At 42.4% G+C, this 22946-nt stretch overlaps 1 protein-coding gene across 6 annotated transcripts in view; it reads right to left on the bottom strand.

The window, feature by feature from the left end:
* The window catches only part of fmnl3 (formin-like 3), a 33724-nt gene extending 10877 nt beyond the window's left edge, over nucleotides 1–22847 (bottom strand). For 4 of the 6 annotated variants that reach the window (XR_013936615.1, XR_013936617.1, XM_080495970.1 and 1 more), the window contains exons 1-9: nucleotides 22326–22847; nucleotides 6766–6849; nucleotides 6569–6649; nucleotides 5621–5697; nucleotides 3077–3160; nucleotides 2526–2672; nucleotides 1590–1698; nucleotides 1373–1449; nucleotides 821–914 (exon numbers count right to left, since the gene is read on the bottom strand). Coding sequence is in view for 3 of the 6 variants with exons in the window: in XM_080495970.1 (XP_080352096.1) it covers nucleotides 821–914; nucleotides 1373–1449; nucleotides 1590–1698; nucleotides 2526–2672; nucleotides 3077–3160; nucleotides 5621–5697; nucleotides 6569–6649; nucleotides 6766–6849; nucleotides 22326–22439 (867 nt within the window). In the remaining 3 variants the exon portion in view is untranslated. The remainder of the gene's footprint in view (nucleotides 1–820; nucleotides 915–1372; nucleotides 1450–1589; nucleotides 1699–2525; nucleotides 2673–3076; nucleotides 3161–5620; nucleotides 5698–6568; nucleotides 6650–6765; nucleotides 6850–22325) is intronic. The other 2 variants (XR_013936616.1, XM_080495972.1) reach the window with 1 other exon arrangement.
* Between the last annotated feature and the right edge of the window lie 99 nt (nucleotides 22848–22946).

The following is a 22946-nucleotide window of genomic DNA, read 5'->3' as shown; positions in this document are numbered from 1 at the left end:
TGTGTTTGCCACAATGTCAATTCTACTATTGCAAGTCATGAAAAGGAAATTCTTGTGGTAAAAATGGCTTCTTTGCTTGTGTCCTGCAGATCAATATGTAAAACAAAGACAAACTAAAGCAGTGGTAGTTGCACATCTGGTGCTTGATTACTGACACGCCTGAGGTTAAATACCAGAGGTGGCCTTATTGTGAGATTGCAGAGACTCGTCACATTGTATTTAGGCATCAGTTTGGGAAAAGCCATGACAGAAAGATGGAATTCTGTTTACAAAAAGTTGGTTGATTAACTCCTGATTTTGTCTGGGGCTTTTCAACTTGCAAGGTAATCGTCTTGTTCCGGTGTTTAGATGACTGTGCGGGCAGAAACTGAGAGGCTAAAGCAGATTTTTAGTGGTCGACTGCCTCCCGCTGGGGAGTTGATTCTTATCACTGTTCAAGCTTGGCTCACATCTGGTGTCTTAATGAGACTAATAACCTCAAACGGGCCACCATAGAGCTTTGCTTACGCCCTCGACATGAAATCTCCCAGAGCCCCTCAGCTTTCATCCCTCCACACTGGAACTTCATGCCTCTATGAACATCAGTGATGTGGGGACTGATGGTGATTTAATTAATGTCAGATTGTGTGTGTGTGTGTGTGTGTGTGTGTGTGTGTGTGTGTGTGTGTGTGTGTGTGTGTGTGTGTGTGTGTGTGTGTGTGTGTGTGTGTGTGTGTGTGTGCGTGCGTGCGTGCGTGTGTGTGTGTGTTGTTATCACTCAACTAAACGACTTCAAACGATAGCGGTTGAAAGTTGATTAAAAAAAAGTTGCTTTTAGCACCTCTTTGAAGTTGTCGAAGGCTGAAAGGATGATCTCGTGACCTCCTCGAACAAGACACACGGCAGCGAGAAGCTCAAGGACCAAAGCTTTCGTCCTAAAAGTGCAGGGACACTCATCAGTACAACCCACCTGGATGAAGCTCAGCTTCTAATCAGTGACTTTATCCATTAATAAATAGCAAGACATTTACAGAAAAGCATAGTTTCCTGAATCCCCAAACAAAAAGCTTTTGATGAAAGCTCCAAAAACTGGTGTCACTCCTACACTATCAATAAGATTGCCCGAAATCCATAATTTACTGTAAAGTCTGAAGCAAGGGCAGAGCTTGATTGCATTTAAAGTGTTTACCCTCCCACCCTTCATTACGCGGAGTGATCAGTCGCAGTGGTTTACCGCTAATCTCTATGTGGTAAACATTCCTTTAACAGGCTGTATAGCCTCCTCTGATCCTGAACTTCAGAGGGAAGCCGAGCCCCGTCAAGAACGGGAGGCATATCATATGAACTGGCTGCAGGGGTTCCCCTATTGTTTGACCCAACCCTCTGTTCTTACCGTGAGTTCTTATTGTTCAAGCTGAGAGCAATTTCATTGACAGCATGTGCATGAGACATGACCATGTTGAAGCCGTACTGCATTTAGAGAGACAGGAGAGACAGAGTGAGAGGTGCAAACAGGATGTGGTCAGAAAAACTGCAGCAAACATTATTTCCCATGTTTCTGTCACACCAAACGTGTCAGATTTGTCTTTGTTGTTGTTGCAGCTTTGTACCTGATAGTTCATGATTGCCCTCAAGCACATGATGCACACGTGCACGTCGTCTTTCTGACTCACGAGACGGGAGTTCTTGATGGTTTTGCTACTGGAAACTGAGCCGTAGCTGCAACAGATGACAGTTGTTAATATCTCGGAGGGCATTCGGTAATCAGACTCAAGTTTCTCACGCTTTCTTCTGTTGTTTAAACATTTCTAATTTTATGTCATTTTTAAACGTATCCGCTATTCATGTGACCCGTGTTTTGAGTGTGTCACAGAGAGAGAAACAAAGAGAGAAAATTACAGAGAGTGAGGACTGGCAGAAGGAAAAAAAAACTTTTGAGGTTACTGTTGCATTGTGGGAGAAGCCTGGTTTTCTTGCTGCTGTCAACAGACCAAGATCTCTGTGCACAGAGACTGTCATTATGTAACTATGGTGCACAGTCACATGCATATAACTGCAGTTTTCATTTACTTTTTGCACAATTGATTTTCAATATTTCAAGAGTGATACACCATTTAATTACCTAAAACATCTGTTTTAGTTCATTTCTCGATGTTTTAAGTTGTAAATCTATTTATGCATTTCATTTAATGTCTTTTTGACTCCTGCCTGTGAATCAGAACTGTCCAACATTTGCTGATGCTCACAGCTGCCTCTCATTTGTTGACAGTGCAGACGCACATCTGGGCAGATGAAGGAGAACCGTGAAGACACACACAGCGCTAAAAGGTCAGAGACTTTCATTTTCAGTGTCTGATAGGACAGCAAAGTGACGTCAAGAGAAAGGCTGCGAGGCCAATAACATTTTAACCATTCAGCCGTTTGTTCTGAAATGAAAACAGCACTAACACGACTGGCTGGCATGCTAATACACAATTACAGCATTCAAGGTTAGCAGAGCGAGGCAATAACAGGGACAGCGGGGAAGCCAGCTCAGCAATACGTACCGGAGGACGGACTGGCGGGCAGAGCGCACCAGAGTGTTGCAGAAGGGTTGGCTGCCCGTATGGTGCAGATCCTCAATGGACCTGCTCCAAGATTTGGACTTGTCCAAGAAGCCATCCTCCCCATTTTCCAGCCCTTCAAAATCCAACCTGAGCCACACAAAGACAAACAGACAAGCCAACAGAGAGGCACAGGGACAGAGATGAGAGGCGTGGGGGGAGGTTAGGTTTGCAAGGCCGCTTGGTAGAGAGCCGGGGTTATCACAAGAACTGTCATCAAGCTGCATGATAAAGCTCAGCACAGAGAGAGAGTCTGCCCCAGTCAGGCCAGATACAGCTCAGCGTCTGTTCACTTCACTAACTACACAACAAAGCATACAAAGACATCCAAAGAATGCAATACGCCAAGAGCACATTTTAGAAGCACAAGCAGGTTTTTTTTTTTTAACAAGCACAACGGGACTTAATGTGTTAAGTCAGCAGCTGGAATCATTGCCGAGCCCAGTTCCTTTACAGATATGTGTGTTTGTGTGTGTCTGGGTGTGAGTACTTACATGACAGCGCACTGTGCAAAGGAGAGGTACTCCACCAGGACGTCAAGACCTCTGTTCTCATCATTGAGAAACTCCCTGACCCACCTGTGACACGTGGGAACGCAGAGGTCAGAGGTTAGCAGGGAACCAAATGAAGAACACACCCTGATCCATTAAAAGAGAAAAAGCCTAAAAAAACCCCAATGAAAGCAATTTAAGATGATCACGCTTCCAAGGACTTTTTGCTTTATTACAGTTAATTTCACCCTGAGAGACTGAGGCCATCTTTTTTTTTTATCGACTAGTAAAACAATGGGTTGTGTTATTAGGTCGTCTGGTTTCTTGAATATAACACATGTAATATGAGGTTGTAAGTTTTTAGAGCCTTTCTATTTGATATTTGCATGAGTTTCATTGTTAAACTGTGTGAATGTGCCAGTAGATGTAATGTGTGATGTAAAATTACAGTTACAATGGATGACTTTTTCATATTCTATGAATTGGAGCGACAAGCCCTCCATATAGGCAAAAGTAAGACACTCGATACTAGAACAACTGCGAAAATCAGCAGTGGCACCATTAAAAAGCTACCATGCAGAGCAGAAAAACATATGCGCTGCCAGTAAATTACTCAAAACCACCAGGTTAACTAAACTGAAATGGAAAAGAAAATATAGGCAAATTTATGACCCACACTTAATGTTTATCTACAACTTTGGAAACTTAAATCTGTTGTGTGTGTGTGTGTGTGTGTGTGTGTGTGTGTGTGTGTGTGTGTGTGTGTGTGTGTGTGTGTGTGTGTGTGTGTGTGTGTGTGTGTGTGTGTGTGTGTGTGTGTGTGTGTGTGTGTGTGTGTGTGTGTGTGGAGGACTTTCTTGATTATTTATGTGTGGCACTTTGTTTTCTGCTGTCGCTGTTTTTAAAGTGCTATTGAAATAAAGTTGAGTTGAGTTTCAATCTTTAACCTTTCAATAAAAAAAAAAAAACCTCACAAAAACAAGCTCTAATCATCTTCTGGATTTCAAGATTTGAAATGACTCAAAGTATTCCTGACATAAACTCAGAGAAGAAATAGAAGAGAGTTTTTCATGGAGCTAGGTCAGAAGGGGAGATTCTCCAGCCCTAACACCCCCCCCCCCCCCCAAAACCTTGAATTCCAGGGAAACCAAACTAAACTGAGGCTTCGGATTTCTTCACCATGGAGCTCCAGTTTTCTGGAGAGAGAAGCAACTCCAAACAAAGGAATTCCCACTGCGAGCAAGAAAGAATGTGGAGGGCATATGGCTGCAAGAGCTGGGCTCAGGTCGAACCCCTGACACTCAACAGTATTTAGTCTGCCTCCCCCACAGACCCCCTTCACCTCCTCACGGCTCTTCAAGGAAAACCCGCGGGGAGACAGGATTGGGGTAAAAGGTTCTTAAAATAGTCTCGAAAAGTTGGATACGACGACAGACCGCTCGCCAGCCAATGGTAAGTCGGACAGGAAACTAATCAAGACCCTGTAAGTAACAGGAGGGGGGAGGAGGAAAGGAGGGAAAAGGGAAGAGAGGTGAGCGGAGTAATGGATTGAACAAAGCAATGAGACAAGAAGGGGGGGGGGGGGGGGGGGGGGGCAAGGAGGTGGGTTTGATCATCGGTTTCCTGCCCACCCTCCCCTCCCCTCCCCTCCTTGCCTGTGACCCCCTCACTCTTTCCTCCCTCTACTTCTCTCCAGTTGCTATTTCAGATTTTCTTGGCAATCTGAGGAAAAACACACCAGAAAGGGCCGAGGATTCAGACACACAATAAACCAGCATCTGTTACACTTAATCCCACCCACAGAAACCTTCTGAAAATAGACCTCCTTTCTAGTCTTTCTGGGAAACACATTGAATCAAACCTTTATTGATGAAGCCTAATAATATATGAGTTATTCACAGACCTCAATGAATGCAGTGGAAAAATCCAAGCCTTTCGACACGCTCCATTTTGCTTTTGGAACTCGATTGCAAATCGCTGCAACCCATTTATTTATTTATTTATTTTCATGCAGTGACTGTGTCTGCAAAACCAGAAGAGTAATATCTTCACGTGGGATTTTTTTTTTTTTTTTTTTTTTTTTTTTTTAACAGTATGGCAAAAAGAAAAACATTGTTTGCTTGACTTTGTGACAGATGTTTTGAACACACAAGTGTCCTTGTGTTTGTTTCTTGTGCTTTTCACAAGGTTCAGCGCTGGTCAGCCAGGCTTCCTGTCCCTCTGGCACACACAACAAAGCTTCCTGCTCCACACTATGGGGGAGTGGATGAGGCAGCACAATGGCTACCATCTGGGCATTATGAGCACCAGCTCTATGAAGTGGAGCTGCAGAGCTTGGCAACTTAAAACAATAGGGGAGATCTGGGCACCAGAGAGAGAGAGAGAGAGAGAGAGAGAGAGAGAGAGAGAGAGAGAGAGAGAGGGAGGGAGAGGCACACAAAATAATATTCTTTACCTGGGAAAACAATGAGGTGGTTTCCTTTCACTGTACTCGGAAATAAACAAATCCGAACATTGAAAGCAAAATGTGAGATAAGAATCGATTACCCAATGTGGTTTGTCCTCAGCGATATCTCCAACTCCCTCAGAACCTTAGTGGATTCCTGCACACGCCTGCGAAACTTCTGTAAGACACAAGAAGAGAGAGAGAGAGAGAGAGAGGTTGTTGGAGATGTTCCACCACTCTAGTATTGCTTCATACTGACACAGGCTGGATTATAACAGAACTGTAGAGATTTAGTCCTGCAACCACAGAAAATGAGTTGCATCGTAGACTTTGAGGTAAAGTCGTGATGCCTCACCATTCGCTCTGAGAATGCACTTGTATCATGCAGATAATCAATGAAGAAAATTCTAAGAATTAAATGATTTTTTACTTTTACTTATTTTTTTTTTTTACCTGAGACACACTTTCTTTCATTGTGCATTATAAAATATATTCCCTGTGTGCATAAACATTTTAATGCTTGGGAACAAGTGTCCATGTTGGGTAAATTTCAGTAAAATGTCTCCTACTGAAGCAGAAATGTTGACAATAAAGTGCCACAATAGGCTTTTCCTTTTTTTTGTTACATTGTCTTTGTAATGATAGCAACCCACCATGAATCCTAACCAAAAGTAAGTTTGTTTAGTTTGAGTTTGAAATACTTTAATGCTGCATATCAGAATGAACGCATCCCTTTTTACAGCCTTTCTTTATTTTATACAGAAAAAAACCCCACTTTGTAAACAGACCCAGGTCAACAATTGGATCTAAATTTTGTAATTGAGGCTGCACAGTGGCCTTTGTCAGTGGAGTATGCGTGCTCTCCCTGTGCGACATTGGTTTTCTCTACATGTTTTGGGTTTGTATCACAGTCCAAAAACATGCACGGTGATTCGATATTGCATGTCGCTGTGGATGAGTGTCTGTCTCTGCCTGTGATGAACACTGGTTTGGATGAACTGCTAACGAAGATGAATGTATGGACAGTCCCCCTCTCCATTTGGTCCAACCTTTCGTGTGACTCCAGGGTCCAGGTATCCTCGCAGCTTCTGGATGTAGGTATGAGGTGGATTCTTCACTTGAAACCTCTCCTGAAGACACACAACAGAGCAAATATAGTATTGTGAGCACACCGTGATTCAGGAGTCGGTGTTTCATGTACGATGAAAACAAATGTGAGCACAGTCACCAGAGTTCATGAATTCACCTGGTCGCAGATCAGGTCCCACTTCTTCTCGTTGTCATACTGTCTGAGGAGCCGAGCTTTGTCTGGAGGCAGGTTCATAGAGCTCTGTAAATACGAAATGTAATTTTTAGTTTCATTTGTTCTTCCTGATTTCCTCCATCGGTGTATTCGACTATTTATAGCAGCTGTGTAAGAGAGTGCCGTTGCAAGCCGCTGGCGCCAACCGCAAAGCACCGGACAGAGTTTTGGGGACGTAGACCATGACCTCACTTCCTGTGTTGATTCTCAGCATCCTGTCGTGGGAGATGAGCCGCATCTCCTCTGCACACGCCAGTCTGAGTGAACGTCTGTTTGGGACTTTGCTCTTAACCACAGTGACGAGCCAATTACCAGACCTGTCGTCTAAACCAGCCGTAAAAAAACACCCTAATGCCACATGAGATGTCCGGAGGCCACCACTTTACTGGGGTCAAATTAGATCATAAATGTTCCAATTTGTGCCCAGAAAGCAAATAATTCAAGCGTTTTATCTCCTTCAGACAAGTGTTTAAAAATAAATAACATCAAACTGCAGGACACAAGTTTCTGACTGATTACTTCCTTCACCGATCCAAAACCCTGTAAACAAGGTGTTGACGTGGAAATCTTAAAAATGAGGAAGTACAACAATAAGAGGAGATTACCAGTCACTTAAAATGATGGCCTCAGCAATTCTCTTTGAAGACACACATGGGATTTTTTTTTTTTTTCCCCTGGCCAGCAAGAAGTCATTTACACCGGCGTAAACAGGCCAGCCACAAACAGCTTGTCAGCTTGACTTTTAACCTGCAACTATAACTCTGCCTTCAGTCTGAAATGCATCGCGCTGCCCCGTTAACCCATCCTGGACCAGATGTGAGGTTCCACACCAACATTCCCCTGGTGTTTCATCATGCCTGTCGCTATACCTCTGACAGTCAGCCTGTCATGAATTGAGATGAGCATTTAAGATAACTCACATTCTGAAACAAACAGTTTAAACTCAGAATCACAAAAGAAGAATTTGAAACTCCTTAAAAAAAATGCACCAACAGGTAAAACCTGTGGTGGTGGGCGGGGGGGGGGGGGGGGGGCTGTCACACATGGGGTGTTTTGACTAACCTCAAAAACCTACACAGGAGAGAAGAGGGAAGCAACATGCATACCAGATGTTGAGAATTACGGCAGGAATGTGCCTTGTTTAAAGTAGTAGTTTATAGTACTAAATTTTCTCTCTTGTTTGACCCCCAAGCTGCTCTCTCGCCTCCTCTGGGAAAAAAAAATTCACCTACAACAGAGTCAGCAGGAATGTCACTGTGGGAAGTGAGGAGCAGAATTTCATATATTCAACAGATTACATGTTTGCCTTATCTATTTATCCTTGGTTGGATCGTCACATGAAAGAATACCTCAAAAATAGATAAATAATGGTTCTTTTGAGGGCAGAAAATGTGGTGCAATATTAATAAAGATACTAAGTCTTGGTCTTAATTTAAAATAAGAACAATAAATAATGTATGCGAGAGATTAAGATGAAAGCATTCACACCCTAATTATTCTAAATTAATTCCCACATTTAAGGAACTAGCCACTACTTTTTTAAATGCCACACTATTTCATCTATTTATTTATTGATGTGACGTGAATAAATGTGAACTTTTAAAGTCCTCCTCTAAGGAACTATTTTCTATCATCAAACTAAAAAGAACACGGCTTCATTATTTTAGAAAACAATTGTCCCATTAAATGGATAATTAGTGACTGCATGGATTTACTGTAGCTTACCCAGTAATATTGGACCTGAGGAGAAGTTTAAACGATTACTTGGTTGACACAATGAACAAATAAATGGCGCCAGGCGGATCGATGGCAGACTATATGCCTAATTTTGTAATAAACCGCTTGACTGACACTTAAAAATGGGCTTCTATATCTGCAGCAGCATCTGTGCAGCCCCCCCCCCCTCAAAGCCTGTCTTTGTTTTCGTGGTCAGTCATGCAGACTAAGAAGAAGGACTGTGGGGCAAACAAGCAAAGAGCAAGGTCTCTTTTTGTAGTAATTCAATTCTAAAGTACTGGAAGACACACAGACCAGATGCACACATAGATACTCATCACTTCAGGGAAGAGAAATGCAAAAACTGACTATCGTTGAAGAACTTCAATTGCAGATTTTAAGACATGAAATGATTAATTAAGACTGATTTCACACCAAAAAAAAATCAATAGATGCACAATGAATTCTTCCTGTAAGTCACTAAAAAAGCCACTGTGAACTGACACTCTGGAGGATCTGTGTTTTTATAAGGTGAAGCTGACAGTTGGAGCCTCAGGTAGTATAAACACACACAGGTGACACTGTGCAGATGTGTGTGGAGCGACGACCCATAACGAAACAGGTTCGCTTCAATAACGGAGCGGCAAAACTCAGAGGGGGGGGGGGGGGAGGTTTTTTCCTTCAGACCAGATTTGGGTAATTTGAGCCAAGTAACCCAATTTAGCTAATTTCATTTCACTTTCTCCCACAGCGACGCTATCTTGTACTTCCTGTGTTTATAAGTAGCTAAAAGGAGCCATTTGTTTGTGGGAGAAGAAGCGATGGCGCTTAATAGTGTAAGAATCGCCGGCCCCATGTTCGGGTGAAAAATACTACAGATATGCCAGAAATGTCTGCCCTGTTGTTATGCTGCCACGCTGCCCACACAGTTTCTCCTCCAGCGCAGCCTCTCTTGTTTGACCTGAGAGTGGCACCACAAAGGCTTCAGTGTGACGCTCTGTTTTGATTTGGGGCTGTGCCATTCCCATCCTTTGACATTTGAGATTTTTTTTTTCCCCCCTCATAGAATATCCGTGACAATGGTTGGTGGGCAGGGTCAGTGTATGGCCTCTGGTGCTGTGGAGGGCAAAGAGTCTGGGTAAAACACACCAGCAGGACTGTACAACCGGACAAACTGGTTCTTTTATCGCTGCAATCTCTCAAATCATTTAGTCTTCCATTGTGAGCTGCGACAGGACACCAGTGAGGGAGAAGAGTGAACAACATCGGGTAACTTTAGCACTGAGTAGTTTACTGTAACATTAAGAAAACACAACAATACATTTGTTTAATCTAACATATAAATCACAACGAGAAGATCTGTAAAGGAAAAGGGACAACATGAAAAAAACAACAACAATAATTTCAAAGTTCTATTCTTGAATATGTTTTGCTTTCTCCAGTGAAGTAACGCTAAGGTGAATAAAGTTTGAATATAACAGTTTTTTCTTGTTGCATAGTGGTGTCGTGGTTAGTAGTACTGTCATCTTATCACTCGAGAAGAGCCCTGGTTTGATTTTGTGTTCAGCTCAGACCCTTTCTGTCTGAAGTCAGCATGTTTTCATTGAGCATGGATGCTAATTTGAGAATTCAAGCAAGGGTGTCAAACATCAGGCCCGTGGTTTAAAAAAGAATATCAAATTCTTAAGAGTCGTGGCGACAACACAAGACTCAGACTCGAGCTTGGATATCAGTGATGCTGCCATGACAGATAGTTACTTATTGTGAGCAAACTATCCTCAAAGTCAAGCTGTCAGGGTGAGTTTGCAAAAACACAGATAGTGGAACAATTATAAAAAAAAATTTAAAGCATTTTTTACATTTCACTGTATTGTGCACCAGAGTGTTTCATTAAAATGTCCTTTATGTTGAGATTGTAGTCGTTTTTGCTAGTAATTGTTTGGTTTTGCGAAAACATAGACATTTTCATCACATATACTCTGCACCACAACAAAGGAAACCTGTGTATGTGTGTGTGTGTGTGTGTGTGTGTATCTGTAATTTTGTCCATGCCTCTAAACATTGTCCACTGAAATCAGCTGCAGCAGTCCTGAATTAAATGACGGTAGAGAAGAAGCTGAAAAATGCTGATTTTATGAAACTTATGTGCAAGACTTCTCACAAATGTGCCTGATAGTTTACCTGTTTACAAACCCAGATTGATTCATGACAGGAGTACTGAACTGGAACCGGAACATATTTGGCACAAAGGAAGGTGTTGTAAAGGCGAAGTGCGGCACAGGCCAACCATGTGGTGATAAATTCAAAAACAGAAAGACATTCGAGCCACTAACAAAGGAAGTCCAGGCTTTTAGAGACTCAACAGTTAAAGCGGTTCACGGGGTCATGTTACTGGTTAAGGAGCTGAGGAGAGTCTCGCGGAGCTATCAAGGACTCAGTTAAGTCATGCACGGTTTAAACCCCACCCCCCCACCCGCCCACCCACCCAAAGTCACATCAGAGTCAACAGGGCAACTCCATCTGCCCTCCGCCGGACACCTTCCTAATCCAGACTGATTTACAATTTGTCTTGAGTCGAGTTTACGACCTGCAACGCCATACCAGAAGCCCCCAGAAGTACAAATGAAAAGGAGTGACTGGGAGTTTCCTGCGTGACCTTTTTCACACTTTCCTTCAGGACACCATACAAACCATGCAACCAGCACTAAAATGAAGAATTCTGAACTTTAAGACCTATAATTCTGCTACAAAAGTTTTAATCCAGTTATTCTCAAGGGGTCTCATTTGGAAAACATTTCATAACAATGTCAATTTAGGCTCTTTAGGCAATTTAGTCATCATTCAAGTTGCCAGAAAAAATCGAAACAGAGCATTTTAAATATGATTTGCAGGATTGCACTCAAATGACTCCAGTTGTGTGTTTTAGAGAAAAGAACTTTCTGCTTTTACCATCAAATTTCTCCAGCCTTTGCAGGTTGAAGTGCAGGGTACAACAACGATAGGTTTCCAGTGCATCACAGGAGTAATAACAGGGGAACAGAGATGTACACTTTGATTTAGGAGAACGTGCATATTCCACACACAGAAAGGCAGAATTGAACCACAAACCTTGTCACTAGTGTGAACCACCTTTCTTTATCAAATGTGGAAGTCCAGACTAACCCTACTAAACACGTTTGGTGGGATTTCTTTCCCCATGTGTCTGGTGTTGCTATCCACAGTGACAGGCTCACACAGTCCAGACTCAGTTATCACCAGCTCGCAGGGAAACGAGTGGGTGGCTGAAGAGCTCATCAGGCCGGGCTGAGCTCGTGGCGGTGCAGACACGGAGACCCAGACAGGCCTCCTCACCCCGACCAGTCTACGTCTGCTCATCAGGGTGGAGTCCAGGAAGAGGAGACTATTGGCCAGAGTCTACTGGAAGCCGTCCCGCTGATTTAATCAAAGACAACAATGCGCCAACCTTTAACCACCTATTCAGACAAGAGGAGGTTATAGTGCATTTCTTACTTGATGGTAAATCAGTGTTCCTTATTTGATGAATAGATCATTAGTGCAGTCTTTTTTTTTTTTTTTTTTTTTTTTTAAGAGCTCAGTGTTTTACACATCTTTGTGGCCAAGACTCTGGTTCTAAAAGTGAGATGAGGCAGCAACCTGATCTCATCACATTTCTAGATTCCAGAAACTGAACTGCTTCTTCAATCAAAATCACTCAGATTTACATGATTACTCGAACAACTTTCTGTCCCCGACTGTTTAAAGGCCTCATATATGGATCAGTCTCCCGTAATCTCTAATCATACCTTTGAGAAGTAACATAAACAACATGTTTTAGCATGTCTTACTGTATTTGGACATTGAGCATGTTACTATGCTTGACACACATAAAAGTGTTCCTAATATGAGGGACAAATGTCAATATTTTTCTTAAAGCAACCTAAACATATTATACACATATATAGTTTCAAAGCAGCTAGACTATATATGAAAAGGCAACACACTTTAATGGACTGGCAACAAAACAAAAAAAAAAAAACAACCAAAAAAAACAATAAAACAGCCACTGAGGGTAAGATAAGACCTGTTGCTCTTTACCGAAGGGCTCTGTTTAAAGAGGGGTGCAAAACACCAGGGCCACTGATCCCTGTTAGGAAATGAAGCCAAACGAGGAGGCAAAGAAAACATCGTGAATATAGAGCCTGGCATGACTGTGTTTTCGTTCAGCTTACAAGGGAAAGTGATACACAAGGTCCTTCTCTACCAGAAATAGATGGATTTAGTTCAAGAGAGGAAACAAGAAAAATATGCACAAGCATGTACCCAAACACAACTCGGGGGGAAATAAAACCAAACGTGTAGGTATTTGTCTGATTTGGTTCTTAAAAGTCACTGAAAGTTAGTATTTGACTGTAGTTCCATCTTTAAAAAGTTACTAAGCTATCCATTCAGTTCAGGGTCATGGGGCAGTGGAGCGGATTGCAGCTAACGAGGGGTGGGGACAGGATACACCCTGGAGAGGTCGCAATCACACACACCGATGAGCTATTTTCAACCCCATCATGTAACACCACGTTCATGTTTTCTTGCTGAGGGAGGAACACGGGGTGCCCAAAGAGATCCACCGATAGATCCAGAAATGCCTGGATCAGATTCAAACCAACGTCATACTTTCTCGCTTCGAGTGTGATGTTACTGGTCCACACACACACACACACACACACACTTTACTTCGGGCTGCTTCAATTCATTAATCTGTATTAAAGTCTTCCACAAGCAGGACCCAATTTTCAACATTGATGCAGAAATAAAGTGCCGATATACAGACGGCAGCATGCAGCTCTTATACATGTATGTTAATTCTTGTTCAGGGCCACAAATACATCGCAGGCTAACATCAAGAAAAGCCAAATATAAGAAACTTGTGGAAACTTGAGTGATGATTACAGTTATGAGCATGTCGCTGCTGAAATACTGGTGGTACAGTTACACAGTATTGCCCACACTGTGATGTATATGACAAATACAGGACATGATGAGTATACGAGGTGGCTCGCCAAACTGACTGACCTCTTTCAATGACATCATCTGTCGCAAATGTAAGAGTGAATCAACCGATGACATAGTTAGACATACGAGACAGGCTTTTGAAATCACCCGTCAGAGCTATTGTTTGGATTCCTCCTTTTCCTTGATATTGAAATACAATGAGGAGACAGGATGAGACACACAGCCGGTTGTCGTCACTGGGCTGCAGGGACTTCCTCCTCTCTTCAGGAAATCAAAAACCACCCCCGAGTAATTTTTCCTTAGCATGTTACGTGTCATATAAGCATTTGTGTGTGTGTTTTTCAGCACATCCACACCAACAATGTATGTATGCATGAATGGATTGAAGGTGTTTTTCACAGCTCACAGGTAAAGCCTGTTGGGAGCTGAAAAAGCAGCCGAGCAGAGTGTGAGAAAACACTGCCCCCCTTTCTCTTGAGCAGACATCCGATCACCCCGTCGCTCTTTTGCGAGGTAACCCAAACCGGGGAAGCACAACAAAGCAATGAGACCTGCGCACAGATGCTGCAAGACCGAGAGGCCAACAGACACCTCTCACAAATATACAGTCTGAAACAAGGAGGGAGAGAGGAAATGGAAAGATGGAATCATTTTTCCTTTCTTGGGATTAGTGCAAGTCCCCGTCCGTTCCTGCCACACTTGATTATTGCAAAGGAATTAATCAAGACAGACCTAATCTGTCCTTCACTTATGTGAAACTGACAGTATACGTGGGAAATGAAAGCACTTTATACACATGAGGGAGGGAAATTATCTGACTCATAGAAACTCAGCTGCACTTGACTTCATGTTAGTTGCAAAATGTAACCCAGGATTTTTTTTTTAAGCTATTAGGTCATTTATTGGAGAACAGCTGATCTTTAAAACTGCAACACATCTGACCAGTCTGAGCCACTGCAGTATGTATTATAGTTCACACAATAGAAAAGCAGCACCCAATAATATTCTGTTTTTCATTCATTTTCCCTTACTTCAAGCATCACACATGGAAGCAAACAGTCAACACTCAAAGCTGCTTTAATGACTCCCTGTGCTACAACTGGGTGAACAATTCTCAGTATGTTACACAATAATGTTTAGCAGAGATCTGTTTATCTCCTCTCCAGCCTCGGCAGCCTCTAAAAGCTCCATCTCTTCTCTCATGAACTTACATCTTCTAACCTCTGACCCCTGAGTCACTGTGTTGAGAGAAATAAACTTCTCCTTCAGTTTTTTTGCTTCATAGAAAAACACACAACCAAATGGCCATTTCACAAAGCAACAGGAAGCTTATGAGACACTTTTTCTGGTTCATAAATCAAGAACTGCCACCCAGACGCCTTTTGCAGTTTATTCAAGCACTGATGTATGGCGGTGATGGACAGCAGCGATAGCTGCATCAGAACTCAAGACCATCCTCACAACAGGCTGCTTTGAAACATAACAAGCAGCCGCATCCTGAGATGGAGCAGAAAATATCCTGCGATCAAAGTCTTTCTGAAGCCAGATGTTCCACAAGCTTCAGAGGTGAGCCAACTTCAGATGGATGCTTGTTTACTTCTTCTTATCGACAATATTTCCATCTTCAAATGCGACAGTGACGTAAACTGCAGCAGCTCTTCTGCCTGACAACGCTATAATCTAATGTACTTGGTTTTTTTGGTTGTTTTTTTTCAAACTGTTTCGAGGAAATCTGACCTGTAAACAAAGATATAAGTGTAAGCTTCAAATAAGTACTTGAATCACTCATGAATGGAGATGATGGGTTGATTCCTGTGTGGCGTGCATCCTGTTTGTTCTGCTCTGTGCCTTTGCACCGGACAGAGGGAAACCCCAGCCAACAAGCGATCTACACCCGGAATGCCGGGAATGCAGGTATATGAATACCTCAATAACTCATGCTGGTAAGGCCTTTTAACAGACTTCCCAGTTTAAAAAAAAAAAAAAAAAAGACAAACAAAAAGAAAAATTGGCAACAAATCCAAGTCTCAGCTGCACAGAGAAGCTCAAGTTGTGAATTAGGTTAACTTTGTGTTAGATGGAGCAATACTGGTAATTATAGTTGATAGAGGAACAAAAACTAAAACACAGTGGGACTTCACAGTTGTCACGGTTCACGTCACTTTTCACACGTCTTTAAAAAGTTCCCTGATGTTTCTCAACATGACCACATTCACTTGAAGTGACACTTGGGAGAAAACGGAAGCAGAAGTATTGAGATACTATTCTAAACTGGGCCGGGCAAACAATTACATCACATAACTAACGCAGGCAGGACCATACTGTAATCCACTGGCTCTTTAAATGGGATTACAGCATATCTTGTGAGCATCCACGTAAAAAAAAAAAAAGTGTGGCGCTTCACAAAAGGCACCAGGGGATGAGCCCCCCCCCCCCGCCCCCCTTCTAAAAACAACACTGACTGACAGAGTCCTCATTGTATTGAAGAGGAAACCATTTCTCCAAACCTACAGCCTTGGTGCAGCAGCTGCATTAGGGCCACATGTAGACCCCCGCTGACACATATAGGCACACGCACGCATGCACTTACCCCTAAATACTTACATGTACACAGACAAGGCAGACACATGCTATTTCAATTAGTTTAGAGAAGAGTCTGCAACATCTGCGATTGAAGGGTCAAAAAGATAATGCTTATGCTTTTCTTTCAATGGCAATGACTATTATTATCATTGTTATTATTGTTATTATTATTATTAGTCCTAACTCTATGGCAGTTTAGTTTTTTTGCATGTCTCCAGGAGCGAGAGAATTAAGGAGAAGTACAGCCAGAAGCTGGTTAAACTTGGCATGAAGACTGGAAACAAGAATACAACTCGCCAGGCTCTGTTCACCCACAACTTTCTCATTTTCTGTTTTTCAAAAAGAGAGGAAATAAATCGTGGCGACAACTGAACTTTAGGGATGCCGGCGAGGAAGAAACTTAATTTGAGTATTTTCCAAGATGACACCTAATCCTATAAATAATCTCACACGCAGCAGATGTGGACATGTTATATCTTTCCAGTCATGGTCTCTAACTTGACCTTTGCTTGGAAAAATAACTGCAGGGGAGACGTGATGCGCTGAAATGCCCCATAAACCCGGCTCAGATTGGGGGGAATTGTAGCCGGAGGGCGCAGAGAGCCAGGTGGACAGCCTAGTGCTGCCCCCCCCCCCCCCCCCCCGCCTGCACTGCTACTCGAAAACCAAGTTAACTGTGTGCTGTCAACCCCCATAATTCCCTCTCTCCTCCAAACAGTGGGCGGTTGGACTACGGAGACACTGCAAACACTTTGGATCTTATTAGAATGAGACGAGCTGTGCGAAAAAGGGAGCGGACAGACAAATCTGCCACATAAAAAGCAGCGACCACCATTAAACGAATGAAAATGATTTAGGCTATCTGTCCAATAAACACATCGCACAGCTTGACTCTATTAGTTCCACTTCAGTGGCATCTCGCAGACACTACAGCCTTCTTTAGAAAACCGTGATGTCAGACGGGGCGCTCGAGTCACATTGTCAGCAGCGTCTGATCTTACCACTACTGACATAACTCTAGCCTCCTCTCCATCTGCAGGTTTTCCCAGCATTTGCTGCCCCTTAAGCATGAGAACTCTTTCTTAAACAATCAAAACTTAAAAAGAAAAGGCTCCCAACAGCACAATCCACACATGACGCAACTTGATTTCAGAGGACGAAAGGCCGGTGAAGTTAAGCAGAGTCAGGCAACTCATGATGGTTTCCAGCAGAATCAAGCAGTGAAAATAACGCCGCGGTGCTCCTGTAACAGCTTTTAAATATGTGTATGCTGTTTAAAAATGTTGGTATAGTCATTACAGCCGAGAACAGTGGCAGATAGCCAGTTCAAAGGGAATTTTCCTTCTCCTGAGTTCTCCTGTGGCTGCAGCCTCGACGAGACCGCAGGAATCCAGCTGCGGGCTGGTGCTCCAATCGTGGAGCGGTTTGAGGGTCCCGGGCTTTGAAATGCCACTCACTCATCTCACATCATTTTCCTGAGGACGGAGTCGTACGGAGAAAGTTATTTGGTAAAGTTATTTGGTAGAGCAGACCCACAGGGAGAAGGAGAGAGGGAAACGGGAATGTAGGAAACACTGACTGGGTGGGTGAATGAGAGGTTCCACTTCCATCTGGAATCACAGAAAGCCGAGGATAAGTGGAAGTTACCAAGGACAAAAAGAGAGGAAAAAGAGCAGGAGACTATTATAAGAATCCTGCGAATGACTGAGCGACTTTTTATAGATACAATCTTTGATGTTATGCATCTTTACTGTCTATTGAGTCTATGGGCAGTGGATTTTGTATCATTGCCTTCACTAATGGCATGTTGCGCTCCAGTAGTGGCCTGCAGGAAATCATTTTTCACTGTAAAGTGAACTGACCGTGACAACCACTGGCTACAATGTAACTTCTCCACATAAAATGAAGAAGGGATATGCCAAGCAGCCATTTCCAAACCGTTCCTGACGACGCTGGACAAAAGAGATGAGAAAAGAGCTGAGACGATGCGTTTAGCACATGCTGCCGGTTTGATCTGAACCAGGCGTTTATTAGCAGGCTGCACGGAGGAGTCGAAACCAGCCCAGGGGTCTCACCCCTCCTCCATCGACAGTAGAGCGACCCTGCTAAAGCCATTAGGCCTGGGATATTACTACACCGGCGAAAGGCTGCAGCGCCCATGACATCATTATGGGCTGCTGTCATTCCAGAGGGACTTCTGTGCACTACGTCTGGGAGAGAGGGAGGGAGAGAAAGGGGCCGTCCCACCACGCAGATGCAGACTCATCCATTTGCACTGGTATGCCATGGTGCAGCAGGAAACACATCGGTCCACAGGAAGGGAAATGACCCATTTCGAAACATCCATGTATGGAGAACAAATTTGCCCAGTTTAGACAAAGCAATGCACGACGTCTCGGGGTGCGTGTGGCACAGACTGCAGGACGCTTCGCAAAGTGCGCACAGATTTAAAGCGATTGCAAAAGCGATTGCCGCGTCTTTCCGAACGGCCTCCAACCAACCAAGTCATGAGCTTTTGATGTGTTTTTTATCTCGCGACAAGGCGCAAGCGGGGCAGAGCGAACACCATTGTCTGATAAGGACACTTAAACATACAAGCATGTTGTTCTTTCCCACAAAGTAAAGGAAATCTGCAGCTATTATGGGACGGTGCAGGGTGGGGTTAAGCGGCCTGAAAAACCTTTCCCACTCAGAAACACAAACGAAATGTTGAGTCTACATCTGTATGCATAGAAATCAACCGCTCTGCTCCGCTGAACGTAATAACAGGGCCTGGCTTTGTGTTGTTGCAGGCTGGTCAAACTGCTCCTCTCCAGGCAGCACAACTAACCCCCCCTTTTTTTTTTTTATTACAAAATGACAAACTTGATTAATGTAATTCTATTTAAGACAGTATAACCATCATAGTTGTGGAAAAACTTCCCATTCATTCAAACTGTGTTTTCACAACTCCACCATGGAATGTAAAAGAGACTTGATCTGTCACATTAGCGCCTGCAGTGTAGCGCGGTGTATAATCGTCATAATAGCTGAGACTTAGCGCAGCAGTCAACAAGCGGGGCCCTCAATGGCCTCTCGCTGTGCTCGTCTCTTTATACGAGGCCTTTAGCGGACGCTGATGACTCTGGCAAGCGAACGCTGGCTCTCGTCCAGAAACATGGAGGGTCCACAAAGTGTTTGGAGAATGAGAAGATCTGACAAATGCTGCGCGGACACAAGCTCCTTGGCACGTGACGCTGTAATTAAGGTCTTAAGCATCTGAAAGTCAAGGCTGGGTGTGGTGACGTTGAAATGTGGAGTGAGCAAAATAAGCACCCGTGAGAAATGAGATGCTACTTTTTGACAAAATAAATAAGAAAGAGACAGGTCGTCTGGGTTCTATAGTGGAAAGTTTTGAATTTCATATTTTGTGTTTCTCTGATTGTGCACTGGCAGATTTTCTTTAAAACAATTTAAGATCACTGTAATGGTGTGTGCAGCAGTGCAAGGATGGATTAAAATAGTCAAATATGCAATTAGAAATATTCCTTTGAATAGTATAGTCTTGGTGTGTTGTGTAAAAAATGTAACATAAAGAATCTCATCATTCAATAAGTGAAATCCAGTGAAAGTTTTCTTTTTCTTTCTTATAAGGGGATTTTAGTGTTTTTTCGAGAGAAAATTCTACTTTTAAACATATATGAGCGAGCCTGAAAATGCCAACTCAGCTGAAGGCTCAAGAGTTGACATGACTTGTGAGTGGCAAAACTAAACTGCGATGTTTATATACTGCCACCTGAAACCAAAGCTTTTCACTGGCTTTTCTTGTCAAGACTTATATGAAAAGATTGATAGCTGTGACTCTCCCAAGCTAACAGAGCGTATAAGTCTGGTGTGGTTACCAAGCAACGTCACCGTGACAACAAGACTTCAGGAAATGACACATGCACGTAAACCTTTAGAAAACCCACAGCGTGCCCTTTTCTCTACTTTGGGGTGTTAATCAACTGATGGAAATAGAAATGCATTAAAGTGGGTGAGTGAGTTGGAGTTTTGATGATTTTTTTTTTTACCAGTAAACGCTGTACTTTTCCATACACGCAACAGCAATAACTTGAATAAAGTTTAGGAGAATATTTGCTTCCAATGCTTTCTACCATCCATCTTTCTTTTACTTAAATATTAACAGCATGTCTTTACATAAAAAAAATCCCACTAGCTTCTACTGCACAATCAAATACATATTTATGAGTGAAGAGAAACATTTTGGACTGGTTAATGTTTAAGTTCAACAGTGACATCACAGACTTTCCGCCAAAGTGTGTACTCAAGTACAACGTCCATTAATTTACATGAATGGTACTCATAGTACAAGTAAATGTAGCTGCCGTCGATAGCAAATGTACTACTTAGTATTAGTTACTTTTTACATTTATTTGCATCGTCGAAAGCAGAAATGAAATTCAATCAAACAAACAAACTGTGTGGAATATGTATGTTAAATTATCTCAAACAAATAATGATGTGTCCAAACTGACGAGACAAGATGAGACTTTATTCATCTTACTTATACTCACTGGCTTTCGAACTAGCATGACACATTGAGTTGTTTATTTATTTATGTTGTTTAGTCTTTTTATTCCTGTTCTAATTGTACTTGATTGTTTAATTTATTTATTTTTCAATCATATTATGTTTTATGTGTTTTTTAATCATATGCAGGAGCACTTTGTTTCAACCCACAGGAGGAGATTGTTATCACAACAGCTCCACATTGCACAAAGATATGAAAAAATAAGCATTGAAGCATAATAGATATTCAAATTCGTCCAATATCTAATATAGAATCTAAATAAATGCTATCCTAAAAACATTTTAGGATAATCTTAAAGTAATGGTATTAAAGTATTCAGAATTCATTAAAAAAATGATACAATAAGTACAATTTACTCATTTCATGTTGGAATAGTGAATTGGAAGAAAAGTAAGTAACATAAATTGATGATTTTGAAAGTGAACATTTTAAGAAAGTATGGCTAAAAGTAATAGCAACAGCAATTATCCATAAATGGTGACAAACAAGCTCACTTTCTGGATTGAAATCATCACAGTGAGTCATGAGATGGAAAGACTGAACTTCCATTTGAGACTGAAAGATGTTTACATCCCACGATGGGCAAAATTGATAAAATATTAGTCAGAATAAAGAAGTGGTTGGTGGTCTTCCTTCTTATCCCCACACTGCTCAAAATCTCAAACCCTAGTTGAACTTGTTTTTCTCTGTCTGTTGTTTATTTGTTTATGTATGTATTATTTTACGTTATTTGTTCCAACACGATGTGATTGTGACACCTCATCCTGAATTTGGATGACGATACGAGTGTCTGCTTTAATGTCAACCGTAGTAAATAGTATAAAAATAGTCAAGTAGCCAAACCACAGTGAATGATTCAGTGAGTATTTTTTGTTTTATAATTAGTAACTTGCTGTCAGTTCTCGTGATAATTCTATTGAGAGGAAGAAAACGTATCAAGTCCTTCATGTGCTCATAAGTGGGTTTTTTTTTCTCCGTTTTGTTTTGTTGTTGGTGAGATGACAGCCCCACTATGTCACCCGAACCGGGTAAAAGTGGGCGCTCCTTTTTCCTAAGAGCTCAGCGGGGAGGGGGGAGAGGGGAGGGGAGGGGAGGGAAGAGGGAGGGGATGTTTGATCGGGTGTGTGTGGGAGTTTTGGGGGAATTCAGAAAATGTTGTTTTCAGATGATTTGCCTGCAGCTGAAAAAAAATACCCCTAAGTATATACAGTATGTCTATATCAGCGTCCCTCCTCCACTACCCCTACCCCGCCCACCCCCCCACCCCAACCCCCCCACCCAGGACCCTCAGCATGCTGCGCGCAGGATTTGCCATTTCAGCCAAACGTTGTCTGACTTTAGAAGAGACAAAAGAACCGCAGGAAAAGGGGGGGGCAACAGGCAGAATGAGGGGCGGGACGGCACAGGTCGGCTCATTTCAGATATCAGAGAGCCCCTATAATGGACAATGTAAATATACACACAAACACACACTTTTGGAAACAAAGGCGCAGAAAATGTGCGTCTGGTTTGATGTCTATGATGAAGTGTCTAAGGGGCAATTTTCCGGGAAAAAAAATGGTGAATGAAGCCAGAATGAAGATAGAAATTAAGTTTTAAAGTTTTAAAGGAAATCATTACTTACCAAAACAATAGCAAATTTCTCCTCCAGCTCGGTGGGGTCAGGCATGGGCACTTTCAGAGGCATGATGTGATGCTTCATCTCCGACTGGCCATCCACACTTTCTATATTACCCATTTTTCCTCAGAACTGATAGATCCCCTTTGCCAATTCCTCAGTTTATTTTAGTGGAGTTAATCCACTTAAAAACAGTCCAAAAAAAAAAAAAAAAAAAAAAGTAATCCCACCAGTTTAATCCAAAAAGGCACTTCTCCAAAGCGAGGTATATAAAAGAAGCTGGCAAAGTCTCATATTACTGTCCCAAAATGCCATTTACCTTTTATCACGGTTTTACAGTGAATCCCTTCAAAACTTGAAAAAGAAATATTCAGAAGTTACTATCAAAGTCCTGCTGCTTTCTCTTCCAGAGAGTGGTTTCTAATTTGTCTGGCCAATCCATTCCTCACAGCAGATTCCCCCGGTGCGGCAGACAACTTTCAGATGAAGACCGACAGTTACTTTGAGTCGCAGCTCAACTTTCTTGGCTCCGACGTGTTTCCATTCATTATTGTTGTGTGATCCTGATTAAGCTCGCTGCTGTTCGAGTCTCCACTCAGAACGTAGGTTTTCTCCCCAGGCCCCGCC

This window comes from Blennius ocellaris (assembly GCF_963422515.1).
Source record: "Blennius ocellaris genome assembly, chromosome: 5".
NCBI classification, from domain to species: domain Eukaryota; kingdom Metazoa; phylum Chordata; class Actinopteri; order Blenniiformes; family Blenniidae; genus Blennius; species Blennius ocellaris.
The sequence above is the reverse complement of the archived record's forward strand: the minus strand, read 5'-3'. Positions and strand labels throughout refer to the sequence as shown.